Source organism: Lampetra planeri, chromosome 17 (genome assembly GCF_965212315.1).
Source record: "Lampetra planeri chromosome 17, kcLamPlan1.2.h2, whole genome shotgun sequence".
Taxonomy (NCBI): Eukaryota; Metazoa; Chordata; class Hyperoartia; order Petromyzontiformes; family Petromyzontidae; genus Lampetra; species Lampetra planeri.
In genome coordinates, this window is record NC_136123.1 from 9,802,729 (window position 1) to 9,816,115 (window position 13,387).

General features: G+C 45.4%; 1 protein-coding gene across 2 annotated transcripts in view; it reads right to left on the reverse strand.

Annotated features, from left to right (window-relative positions):
• Positions 1-13,387, reverse strand: part of TMEM67 (transmembrane protein 67) — a 34,594-nt gene that overhangs the window by 1,141 nt on the left and 20,066 nt on the right. For both annotated transcript variants that reach the window (XM_078602092.1, XM_078602091.1), the window contains 10 exons: positions 11,279-11,365; positions 10,067-10,157; positions 7,755-7,888; positions 7,255-7,395; positions 5,787-5,867; positions 4,822-4,938; positions 3,583-3,699; positions 1,608-1,712; positions 699-801; positions 159-301 (listed from right to left, as the gene is read on the reverse strand). In XM_078602092.1, the coding sequence (XP_078458218.1) occupies positions 159-301; positions 699-801; positions 1,608-1,712; positions 3,583-3,699; positions 4,822-4,938; positions 5,787-5,867; positions 7,255-7,395; positions 7,755-7,888; positions 10,067-10,157; positions 11,279-11,365 (1,119 nt within the window). The remainder of the gene's footprint in view (positions 1-158; positions 302-698; positions 802-1,607; positions 1,713-3,582; positions 3,700-4,821; positions 4,939-5,786; positions 5,868-7,254; positions 7,396-7,754; positions 7,889-10,066; positions 10,158-11,278; positions 11,366-13,387) is intronic.

A 13,387-nucleotide genomic window follows, 5' to 3' on the forward strand; every position in this document is an offset into this window, starting at 1 on the left:
TCCCCTACTGGTGCAGTGGTCACACGTTCCACACCTCGCTGCTCTTACTGCCCATGGCAGACAGGGATATGTGCTGTTGGCTACAAATGCAGACGTGGTGCATCCCAATGTCCCCAGACTAATATCTGAAAAGGCCGCATCCCCGAGTTGTGCCGCACCGTCTGAACGACGAAGGTGATGATGGTGGCGAGAGTGAAGTCCTGCGTGCCCATGTCGATGATGCAAAACAGCAGCGTGTCGAGCAGCAGCAATGTGGCCTCGTGGCCGTAGTAGAGGACATTGCTGAACGAGTGGGACTCATCTACACGGCACAGACCACGCGGGGACGTTTGACAACGCACAGGGGCGGCAGACACCGCACAGGTGACCACACTGGGGCTGCAGACACCACTATTGACACCACACATGGCCTATAGACACCACTATTGACACCGCACGCGGGATATAGACACCACTATGGACATCTCACAGGAGCTGTTCAAGTCAAGGCTTGAGACTTCGTCTTCTCATCTGCTAATGACTGACCATCTCCTTTCCCTCCATGAAGCGTACAAATATTAATCCTTTTACCAGGATGCCCATGCAAAGCACCTCGTGACAAATTGTTGTAAGCAGCCGCCGTAACGAGGTCGATGTCATGATGGTTATTTTACTGCAACAGCCGAGCGCACAACTGTCAGGTAACCGGGGGGACGTGCCGTTATACAGGAAGCTCTTGTCGAACGTCTCCTGGAACTCGATGCCCGTGAGGCGCTCCAGCAGAAGCTTGTCTCGGATCATGTAGTCCACCTCCTTGTGCGCCTGCAAACGGCAGCGCACGCGCAGAGTCACTCGGCGGCGCCGGGAGCGGCCGACGGCGGGGTCCCACCTCCCTGTGTACGCACCACGGCTACACCGGGCAGCCAGTGTGGACTACGGTTGCCACCTGTCCTGGTTTCCCCAGGATCGTCCTCTTATTGTTGACGCTGCTGTTATGGAAAATCTTTAAATCCTCCTGGGGCATTGAATAGGCCGGCTTTTGTCAGTTGTGTGATAATGCACCACTTAAGGCGTTGTTCTCCCCTCTTCTGCCACTGTTGAGATATTCTTCTTCCCATAACATGTCCTGCTTTGTGGTACCTCAGGAGGTGGTCAACTGGAGTGGAAACTCATGGCTCCGGTTAGAGGAGCCAACAATGTCTGTCTGCAATGTCCCTGCCTCGTGTAGATGAACCGAGTAACAGGGTTGTAATGGCAGTGGCTTCCTCGGTACTTTATTCCACCAGACTGCCACATGCAGGCCATGCAGCTTCCCACTTGGCTGCTTGGTGTCCAGCACCGGTACATTATCCTCACACACTGCCCGTCGCATCCCCATGGTCAATTAATCTAACTGCACACATTTGTTGAGACTGGAGAACGCCGAGTTTTCATCTCAAGCCAAAATAAAAGCACGGTTATTTTCTGTCACTCAAGAAAGAAAACAAGACACCGACTGCCCTACTTCAGGATATATAACTTAGATCGAGGGAGTCTTTCCCACAGAGATTTCTGCAAGAAAACCAACGGAGCAACCTGCTGAGAGTGAGGCTTGAGGCTCAGTGTGACCTTTCTGGGTAAATGCGTACGTGGTCTACGAAGGAACACAGGAATCTGTTCATGGTCTGGTAGGCTCGCATGCTCTGCTCCATGGGACCTCCTTGGGGCCCGGCCATTCGTGGTGGAGCTGCCATCTGTACCACACACACACAGACACCTATTTAGTCTTAAGGGCAGTGGGGCAAGTGCTGTTAGCGTTCACTTATTAAAGGTAGTACTTCACACGGTGTATCTCGCACTGTCCACGGCCACCTTTATTTTCCACATTGCTGATTCTCATACAGAGTGCCAGGTACTCAGTTAATGCTAAGTCAACCTAGAGGTGGTCCAGGGTAGGGTCAGATGCTACTAGCTACACTGGCTGGGAATTGGCTTGACTGCTCCCAACACACAAAGACAATATCCCCCATATAACCAGTAACAGACTTTTGGGATAAGTGCTGTTAGCGAGTACTGGCCATCATGGCAATTATGAGTGGCTAACACCATGCCCGGCAGCCTTTCTCTCCCAAATGCTGATGTTTGCACACTGCACCAGAGGTGCTAATTTAATCTCGGGGAGGTCCAGGACTAGTTCAGATATTCGCCACTAATGTTGGCCGTGAGCAGGACTCGAACTCAGGTTGCCAGGTTCGTAGAGCAGTGTGAGAACCACTACTGCTCCCTATGTACACACCCGTAGACAAATAATCACAGACAGAAGCGTACAAACACATGACCTTGCATATGCACACCTGCATATTTTCAACAAACTGCAGACTCCAACACGCTCACGTACAATAAAAAGACGTTCGCCACCGAGCAGGCGGTGACGTCACCAGACACACACACATGAACATACCCCAACTTGTGTTTGCGTTACCACTGACAATGTAGCACTGCTTCAAGGAGACGCTTCCATTCATTTACGTAATTATGTTCACGTTAAATAAGTAAAATCTTCACGTAACAAAAAATTACATTTTAACTTTTATAAAAAATTTAAGCAATTTTAGGCTTGGGTGAGAATGAGCAAGTGAAAACTCAGACGGGGCAAACAAGACAGATGGTTTAGAATAAACCACCGGGACAAATGAAGTATAAAGGGTGGACAGTATATGATAGACAAGTAATGATTCACCACCCTGCTGCAATCATCCAAATTCCTGATTCAGGGTCACAATTTCCTTCTCAGAATCAATTATATTTTTGTCTGGTTTATTATGGTGCCTCCTTTGTATCATCTGTCTTCTAATTTCTGTATTATTTTCTCTCATTCGCTGCAATAACCAATGGTAACAGCATATAATTGCGAATAAATCTTAAGTAAACAATTGTTATGCATACAATTTGATGCATATTTTGTGAACGTAGCATACAATTGTTTATACGCCACGCACAAATCAGAATCTTAATTTATCCTGGAGATAAATTACAACAAACAAGAAAAAAAACGATAAGTATAGAAGACGTAAGCAAATCACGACAAACAAAAATCTAAATAAATAAATACAAGTTCAAATTACATAAGTACATGCATTACCAAGCTTTAGCAAGGCAGCAAAGCAATAGCAAAAACAATCCCAGACTACAGCAAGACAACACACAGTCCCTCAATAAAATTGCAAATTAAAATCGAACTATCGACACACGGGTATGGATCAAAGTTACAAATCACGTGGCACTTGCGAAGCAGCACAACGTGAACCTAACGCTAAACACCAACGGTCCGTGAAGCTGAACGTGACGATCTGAACATCTATACACACAGATTTATAATTCATCGTATTCCTCCAGTATAAATACATATTCCATTTCTGAGATGGGAGCGATTTAGCGCAGCGGGGAAATCGTGGTGGGGGTGACGGGTGGGGGTGACGGGGGGGGGGTGACGGGTGGGGGCGACGGGTGGGGGCGACGGGTGGGGGCGACGGGTGGGGCGACGGGTGGGGGCGACGGGTGGGGGCGACGGGTGGGGGTGACGGGTGGGGGTGAAGGGTGGGGGTGACGATGGAAACGACGCACCATGGCCAGCGGCTGGAGGATGCGGTCGTAGTGCAGGCGGGCCGCTTGTGTGAGCGCCACCTCAAACGTCTGCAGCTCCGTGCCGGGCACGAGCCCCCGCTGGCTACACAGGTTCTCCTGCGGGATAGAGCGAACGCGTCAGGTAGCGGGGGAGTGGAGGGCAGCAGAGATGTTTTAGTCGCGAGCGGTCGAACTGGGGCGATTCCTGTGGGAATTGTATCCCAACCCCCGTGATTCCAATGCGGGTGATTCGTGTAGGAATCACGATTTCCATGTTAAAATCTACAGTTAATTGAATGGGATTCTGACAGCATTACCAAATGGATTTGAGATGGATGGAATGTACCTATGCATGTTGAACTTTCACACCATACATAGCCAACCCTGTTAATTGGAGGTATGGGGGAAGGACAACAAACTAAGCACAAAAAGCAGTTCTAAAGAAATAAGTATTCAATTTAGATTTGAAAGTGCATAGCTCCAGTGGCTTCCTAATATCGAAAGGAAGAGCATTCCAGACAGCCACAAAAGTGCATCGGAAAGCGCGCGATGCAGTGACCATCTTTGTTCGATGGTTAGCCAAAAATAATCTGCAGTATATACATGGGAATTTGCTACTGGATTACCCTTAATTTGAATGGACTGCAAGGAATTTCCATTGAAATTAACTAACATTCTACACATGATTCCTAGGATGTCAATCCCAATCATGTGAATGGATATGAATACATATCCATCGTCCACAAAATCCCTATTAACTTCAAGAGAAATTCTGGGATTGCCATCAAATGCATGGGATTCTATTGCATGATCTTTAAGATGTTGTATAATCCTATTCATGTAAACATTTAAATGCAGTAATATGGGGACCAAGGCCATAAAATGAGGTGGTGGGATCTGTCCGCCACCTGAGTCTATGAACCCACACACAAGTAGGTCTGGCTCATGACGTCCTGGTGGTGATACTTCGGCCCTCTACGAACCCTCAAAATGCATCTGGCTAGACACTAGTGCCAGGGTGATGTTATTGCTACTTAGTGGCGAATGGCAGCTTCTGACATGCCTATATGTGAGTGTGTATATTGGTGCATGTTTTTGACTGTACATGTGTGTGTGTGTCAGCGTCTGCTGTGCTAGCCTTCGTAGATGCTCGTTAATAGCACTCTCTCCTACAGTTTGTTAAGGCTATACGGGGGATCTTTATTTTTGTCAGCGTGCACGCATGCGTGCGAGCGAGACCTCTTCCTTCTTAAGGTTGACGTGCATGTCCTCCATGTTTGTGTCGGCGCGTCCGTGCACAGAGCGCCCGTGGATGTAATAGCCGAAACAGCGGTTCTCCAGGATCAGGATAGAGACCTGCAAGGATCATGTGTACACGCACCGCACACACAGCCGCCACAATCAACATCACTCACTCGTTTCTCCAGCGCTCACAACACGTTCCTTTCATATAAAGTTTCCGATAAACCGTACGTGATTAAGGACACGTACCACCTGTACTGTCAGGCGGTATGTTCATTTTTCGATTTAAAGCTTTCGTGACTGCAGGGATTCATATTCTTGGTTCTTTCGGTAAAGTAACGTAGAAGGGAAATAATAAAAAGAAAACAATACAATTATCACGACATTTTGATTGCAACACAAGCAATCATCATCAGGTGTGAAAACCACAGCAAGAAAATTTGAAAAAAGTGGCGGTTTTCAAATGTTATTGTTTTATTTTTATTATTTCCCTTCTACGTGACTTTACCGAAAGAACCAAGAAGATGTTTATTGTTGGAAGTGTATCATGCGTCGGAAAACGTGAAAAAAGAGAATTAAAAATACAAGTTTACATAAAAGTCAAGAACTACTGTAAACCTAATCACTATCAGTAACGCATATAAAATAATGGTAAGTGATTTATGTTCGACTTAAAAACAATACAGAGATAGGTCATCGGTTCTCAAGAAGAGGGAGGCGAAGCACTGCGTGGCAGTTCAGCAAGGAAACACTGAAATGGACAGAGGTGAGCAACACGAGTGGATTGATGCACCTTTGGAATGTGAGAGACATTAAGAAGAACACTGAGAAGAGAATTACCAGTAAAATCGGCAAAGTAATGCCAAATGAGCAGTGATAATAGAATGAGGAAAGAGAGGAAGCCAGCAAGCACGGGGCATTCTCCTGTACCCCACTACCCTCCCGATGGGACAGCCACTCACGTTGCTCATGGAGCACAGGTCCACAAACTGGCGGATCTTGTCCTCCACAAAGCGCTCGTAGATGATGGTGTTGAAGATGACCTGGTAGAGACATCATTTGCATTGCCATGAGAACGCATTCCCATTTGATTAGGGAGCCAGTTTGAGTCCCGCTGCGGGATGCTACAGAGAGTGCTTAGCCCAACATTGGTATCCTGTAATGTACTTTGCATGGGCCTGAGAAGTGCGTCCTCAACTGTGGTGAGCGTGATGGCATTCACCAACAACTATATCATGATGAAAAATTAAGTAAATTTGGCTTTTGACGTAATTCATAATATTCCAGCTCTAAGGATTTAAAATGTTTTGTTTGCCCACCATGCAACAAGTACTCTTCAAAAATATACCACCTAGTGTAGATAAAAGAAACAATGACTCCACACAATAAAATATATGCCATATTAAATTTTGTTTGCAGTTAATAACACTAAATTCTAGCTCTGAGATGGTCAAGAGGTGGACATCATCTAAAGCAGGGCAATTGTGAAGTGCTGCACCCCCAGCATGGACAAGGCATCAAATGACGGGAACTCGGAAGTAGTTCTTTGATATAACCTTCAGCGGACTGTTTTCTAACACAGGGTGAAGCACTTGTCCTCCAAAGGGTTCAGAATGGTGACTTTGTCTCGTGACCCGATGCCAACAGTAAAAAAAAAGATTAAATATTCTCAAAGCCATTACAAGTGTAGTGACTGTGAATGTCACTGTGTGGTGCCGGCCTTGCGAGGCCACGGCGGATAACGTGTTGTCATTACGTGCAGCCTGGTTACTGGACGTAGTACCAGCCCTAGCCGGGGCTTGGGTGAGCGCTGGTCAGCGCAGAGGCACCACGTACAGTGTGCGGTGCGGGCTCCCAGTGAGGGAGCGAGAGGGAGCGTCAGCCAGCCAGGGTTACGTTGGGGCATGATACGTTGGTTGACCTACCGACACGTGACCGGATGATATTGGAGGGGGGCCACCGGTGGACGGGGGCCGCTGGGTGGTCACGTGGTATAGAGGAGCTCTCGGAAGCCTTCAGGAAACAGCTCGAGAGATCTAGAAGGTGGGCGGGGCGAGGGGCGGAGCCAGCCCCAGCCCGGGCCGATATAGCGGGGGCCCCGTGGGGCTCTGTGTTCTTCATGTTGTTGGTGAGTGAAGATCCACGTCGGGTTGAAGAAGCCTCTAGCCACGCAGGATAGCGGGACCGTGTCTAGTTCTGCCGTAGCGTGGTTAGATGGGCGTTCAACACCCGAGTGTGGGTCACGTTATGTTGTGTTGAGGTGATGTAATAAATAGTGTTGCTCCCAAGACAACGTCTGCGACTCAGTTGGACTCACTACACAAGTGAATGCTGGGAGAGTTCTGAACTTAACTGTTTTTGTCTCATGACGTCCAAAGCACAAAAGTTATGTTTAAATGTGAGAAGAAGAGAAGGCTCGCAAATTATCACCTGCACGGCGCCAACAATGAGCCATACAGACGAAGCGACTCCAAAACGCAGGATGCGGCTCCATGAGGCCTCATCAGCATTCGGGGCTGGCAGCAGCGTAACTTTCAACTCCCGTAGACCCAGGTTCTCAAAGCCTACGACCTGCAAAATTAACAAAGCCACCCCCAATAATCATCATCACCATTATACGTAGCTGATACCATCATCATCACAGTCACAATCACCATTGTCAACACAACTACCATTACAACATCGCTATTACCACCAGAACCACCACAACATTAATACTGCCATCGTCATCACCATATTAATCATCGTCGTCATCATCATCATCACCACCACCACTACATCACCATCATTGCCACCACTACAACCATCACCATCCCTCTACAACTGCTCAAACGAACACCCATGATAAGGCTGCACCGCTTAGTGGAAGGTCAACAGCACCCGTGACACAGTGAGACCGTTTCTCTGCTTGGTACGAACAACAAAGTCACCTTGAGGAAGAGTAGCACCGCAAAGAGCTGGAGCATGGGGCTTAGCTTGCGCACCGTCTGCAGCTCGTTCCACTCGTTGGCCACGAAGAACGTGCGCCAAACGCTGACTCCACGTGCAGAGGCGGCCTCTGCCCCTGCAGCGAGATTCGCTCGTTATGTAACGGCCGAGTGACGCTGCAGCTTGAGCGCTCGACAATTTGAATCGGAAGGTCACGAGTTCAGATGATGGTAAAGTGCAGAGTCAAGCCTATTATCATCATCATCATCATCATCCCCCCAGGATCGGTGAAACTGGCACCACTTTTTGCGGGGCAGTCAAGAGGAGGATTGTTTCAGTGAGAAATTTGGTCCCATCAGAGGACTGAGGAATTTTCACAATTGGCTCAGGACCACCAATGGGAATGAGCGCTGCGCTATTGTTTGTTTAGCAAAGACACTTTGATTTAACGTAACACACAGCAAAGGATGAACAGAGTATTTTTAACATATTTTGTGCATTCGGGGTTCGTTAAACTATGTAATACTCTCATAAAATAACCATATTCTTCAAAAACATATTATCAGTCTAAACTATATTTCTCAATTAAGGCAGTTGGCTAAAAGTGTGAAAGAATGTCACACTCTTTGGTAGCTGGGTGGCTCAGAATGGTTATCGTTATATGACTGACCAAGCACCATTTAAATTCGAGGTTTCAGCCAACCATGATTAAACTGGCTTCTCAAGTGTATTCTAAATTTCAAGTGTAGCCAGTTTATGGTCTCAACCTGGTCACAAATGGATGTATATTAATACAAATCATGGGAAATATGATTTTATACCTAATATTTCAAATTCAAGCCCTGACTGAGGGTGACATATTTTGATTTTAGTGTCATATAATGAGCACTATTTTCAGGGCTTAAAAGAGTGAAGTCTATTATTGAATGAAAGAGACCTAGTAAAGAGATTTCCAAAACAGTTCCGTGAAATCTTGCTGGGCCATTCCCCCACGTGATGTGACGTTACGAAGTTTACTGCGAGTTCCGGATAAACATTCCTTTGTCTTGTGACACAATGCCATACACAACTGAAACATTATTGGGGATTTCATAAAAAAATCCTGTTTGTATCTTGAATGTCAATTATTACTTGTGTATGAGCACTGTGGCAGCTGTAATAGTAAACATATAAATAAATAAATATACATTCTCTAATGACCTTAAACATGTGTTTTCGTTGAAGGACAAATGGGTTTTGATGTTGCGGCAATGGTACACCCACACAGATGTGCAGGGTTTAATTTTAAATTCCACAGCATCCAGCGTTATTGGGTTAACCTGGTACTTGCAATTAACATGCTAAATTGATTGAGTGATGGGTTCCAATGAAAATTCTCATTATATTTATTGGCCACGTGCTGGGCACCAGGCTATATATATATTAAACACCAACACTTGCCCATTTATGCACCCAATTGCAACGTTTGAATGTATGCCTCAGGTATTAAAGTAAAATTTACAAGGATTTCTTGAAGCTCTTGGTACACGCATTAAGGAAGTTTTCACATGCCAGAGACGAGCATTATAATACGAAGTATATGCATAAGTCAACCACTGATGACTTCCTATAAGGTGGCACTAAGTTTATGGACCCTGTAGTAACGAGAAGCTGCGTCAATCTCTGAACAGGATCTGAACTCGCACGTTTCCAATCAAGGGTCAAGGAACATAACCATGTTCCACTGTGCACATTAAAGAGCCTGCGATGTTACTTGTAAGAGTTGGGATATTTGTGAGCTAATATGAAGCACAAAATTCCTAATTTTAAATTTTGACATCTTCTGCCATACAAGCCTGTGACTCCCTCTACCCATGTGGTGAACACATCTCCCCCCGCCTCTCCCTTTTAATTTATCTTACACATCCCTCCCCCCACATTATAATAAAAACTAATGTTCTACCCACGTGACTTTTTTATGTAAATAAGGCAATAGATTATCTTCTCCCCTCCCCCAGGGTTGACTGTCCCCCCCCTTTTAACAAACTGAACGTGTCGGGTACATCGGCCTGGCAAATGCTCTCGTACGGTTGTTTTCTGTCACCCAGCACTTTGCTACGGGCCTACATTCTTGTGTACGACAAAAACCTAATAAAAGATTATGAATAAAACAATTCAGACATGTTAAAATTGTAATATAGAAAAACTGCTCTGAGATAATTACTGCTTCCCATGTCTCTGATGAATAATGTAAAACATTCCAATCGGGCTTCCACTTGATTAAACAAAATACATTGAGAGACAGTTACAAAGAACAACTCAGAAGGTACCTTACCCTGTCTGGCCTTGCCTTTCGGCCGCTCCCAATCAAAGAAGAAAATGTCAATGGAGACCTGTGTAGCTATGAGGTGTAGAAATTGCACTGCCTGCACACACACACAGCAATAACAGCAGCGATGACAATGACCATGCCATCACTATGGAAACTGTGCCGGGCTAGGTGCACATTGGGGCCAAACCTAGCAGCATATGGCAAGTTTGTTGGAAATATTCCAGAGTCCAGAAAAAAAGGAATTCATTCTAGAGAACAACATGGAGGTTGGTCTGAGCACTGGTTGAGCTGCCACTGCAGAGGACCTGGGTTCGAATCCAGGCAGCTGCTCACGGTTAAACTGGGTTCTCAAGTGTAGCCAGTTGTGGTTACAAATACAAAAAAACCTCATAAATATCACTTTGTCATGCAACACTCTGTGGCAGAGTGTATTGAAAAGTGTACCATCTTCATTTTACAGGATATGCCGGTCATTTGAAGGATTGTTCATAAGTCTGACGAAAAATATTGTTTGTGGGCCATTCTATGACACGTGCTGCGTACAGCTCTGTCGGGTTTCCAAAATGTATTCTTCAACTCATGACATAATGCCAATGGCACAGTTGGAATTCATTTAGAAAAACACGGTCAATTGGATGAAGGTGAAGCTAATGTATTATCACTAAATTGTAATATACTAGACATCAGCATTCCAGGTATCAGTTATACTGAGTATCGCTAAAGAAAGACTCCATCATGGCCATCACCTGTATTACCCACCTATATGTGACTGTAGCTATCGCTATCGGCCATGGTGGATGAAGACCTCCCCAAGCCTAATGGGACTGTACTTCACCACGCCAATCATTCAGAATCATATGACCTCAGCTACTTCCCAATTAGTCAGACACAGTTAGCAGACTATTGTAAAAGATGGTATATACAAGAGTACGAATTGGGAGTAATTACTAGTAATTAGGAGTAATGCATTGGTGGTTGCCCCAAGGCCACTGCCATAACAATTAGGATTTTTCACTAACCATCGAAATGACAGCGTCAATGTTGTACATCGTTACATCACAGCGACAGCACTTCCAGAATGGTTATGTGGGCATCGTAACACCAAGGGGCATCGCTTGTCCTAGTGTCACAGCCACAGAATGCAAATGCCTGCCGAGAGACACTGCGCAGCCCTAGTACACAGGTGAATGTGCGATTGACGGACGCTTGCCGTGCCTTGAGAGCGAACGCGCAGGACAGGTAGATGATGAAGTTCCTCTCTTCGCTCGGCGTGGGCAAAATCACGGCCACGGTTTGTTGGCTCTGTTTGGGGGGGGGGGGGGAATCGCAGTTTAAGGCCATCGTGTGCTGCATTGCCACTCAAAAGCAGCAGCAGCAGCAGAGCAGTGTCATATTATCATATACTAATAATAATAAAGCACTACCATGTAACATGTACAGCCCTATTGTCAATCCACTGCTGAATGAGGGTCTCCCGAGGCCACTTGGTCGTGGGGGTTATTTGACCAAATTTAACGACACTGGTCGATGTGGGAGCATACAAGCACAGTAAAACAAAAAGATGTCTGCACTGCCAACCTCATGGCCCATCAAGCCCTATGACAACCTGTTTTGGCATGGTGGTCACCCATCCAAGCACTCCCAAGCTCAACTATGCTTCGCTTCTGAGATCTGATGGGATTGGGTGCATTCAATCACCATCATTATCACGACCCCTATCACCATCACCACCACCTACAATATCACTATTATCACCACCTACACCACTATCAATGTCACAAAACTTTCATTATCACCACAACCATAACAATAACTTCCTACACCACAATCATTATCACATCACCACCACTAGCAGTGTTGTCACTATCACCACCATTATCACAAACACCTACCACCATTAGCATCAACAGTTTTCACGCCACTACCTCTTTGATCGCCATCACTTACATCATTTGTTGTGCTGTGTCAAGGCTATGTAACATTCCCGGTCCACTATCAGTGCTGAAAAACACTTTGAGTAGAATGTCAGCCTGTCTTCTTGCTCAAATAAGCAATGACGTCAGTTCAACTCCACCGGTGGCTCTAAGCCAATCAGCAGGAAGGGCCAAATTTACCCACAGGCCAACAACTGTTATCTTTCTACAAAGAAGTACGAATTGTATTGACAAACGACAGACGATGGGCTAAGTTGACCGTCGGACAAGGATTTGAAACCTACAAACCTTCCAATTGAAAACTGAGCACTCTAATGACAGCACCACAAAAGAAGAAGCATTCGAAATCGCTCACTTGCCATTGCCAGATATAACTCAAGTGTCGCTCACATGCCCTGGGAAAACACAAACTTAAATTATGTCATAGTAGATATAAAAACAAAAAAGGAGGCAAAAGAAGTGGACTTGCCTTTGTGGACTGAGGGAAGTTAAAGTGCAAGAGCAGAGAGGAAACAACGACACCGTTAAGAACTTGGCAGGAGATGATGCACTTAGGAAGGCACAGTAAACATGTAGGAACGTTAAGGTGTAAGTGTTCGTGATGGACAATGCATGACCTCTCTGAGGGCATCGCTCCCGCTAGCATTGTCCTAGACCCAGCGCTGGTGTTCATTTCAGTTTTGCGCAGTAAGATACGACCGGTGTGCCAAGTGAATATCAATTACCACCAACCATCATTTATATTTGTCCAGTTATTCTCCAGCTCTCTCATTACAGCAATAATTGTCATCCTTCATTGCTCCTTAGATGTAAAATGGTCTGGGCTAAAAGGTGATGCTCATCTTGCACTTGTTGAGAAAAATTATTCCATCTTTAGGAATACAGCAGAGTATCGGCATTTGCTAAGGACAGCACTTTGGAAGCAAGACACCCAACTGCAGGGCAAAAAAGTTCCAGCAGTAGGCAGTCCAGCAAGTAGGTTGTTAACTGCTGTATACGTGCACACAGTTTGATGCCAACCCGTCCGATGTGTCAGTTTTCTCCAGGTGCTCAGTCATTCACATACGGGAATATGCAAACATTGTACAAACATGCCAAGCAAACAACTTCCGTTTTTATCCCCCTATTTCATTTTCAAGAGAACAATTTTGTGGAAAGCCACCACTGGTTATCAACTTAGTGATTATTCATCCAGTGACAATTCGATCAATTGTCACAATTCTGGAACAAATTATTTTTCATTTCGGTTCATGCATAATTTGTAGTGGCTATGGGATTTTGTGAACCGATTACATGAAGCATATACAAATGAACAATAATCCATTCATACATCAAATATTTCGTGAATTATATTGTGATTGTATGAATGAATTTATGTCAATGATTCAGT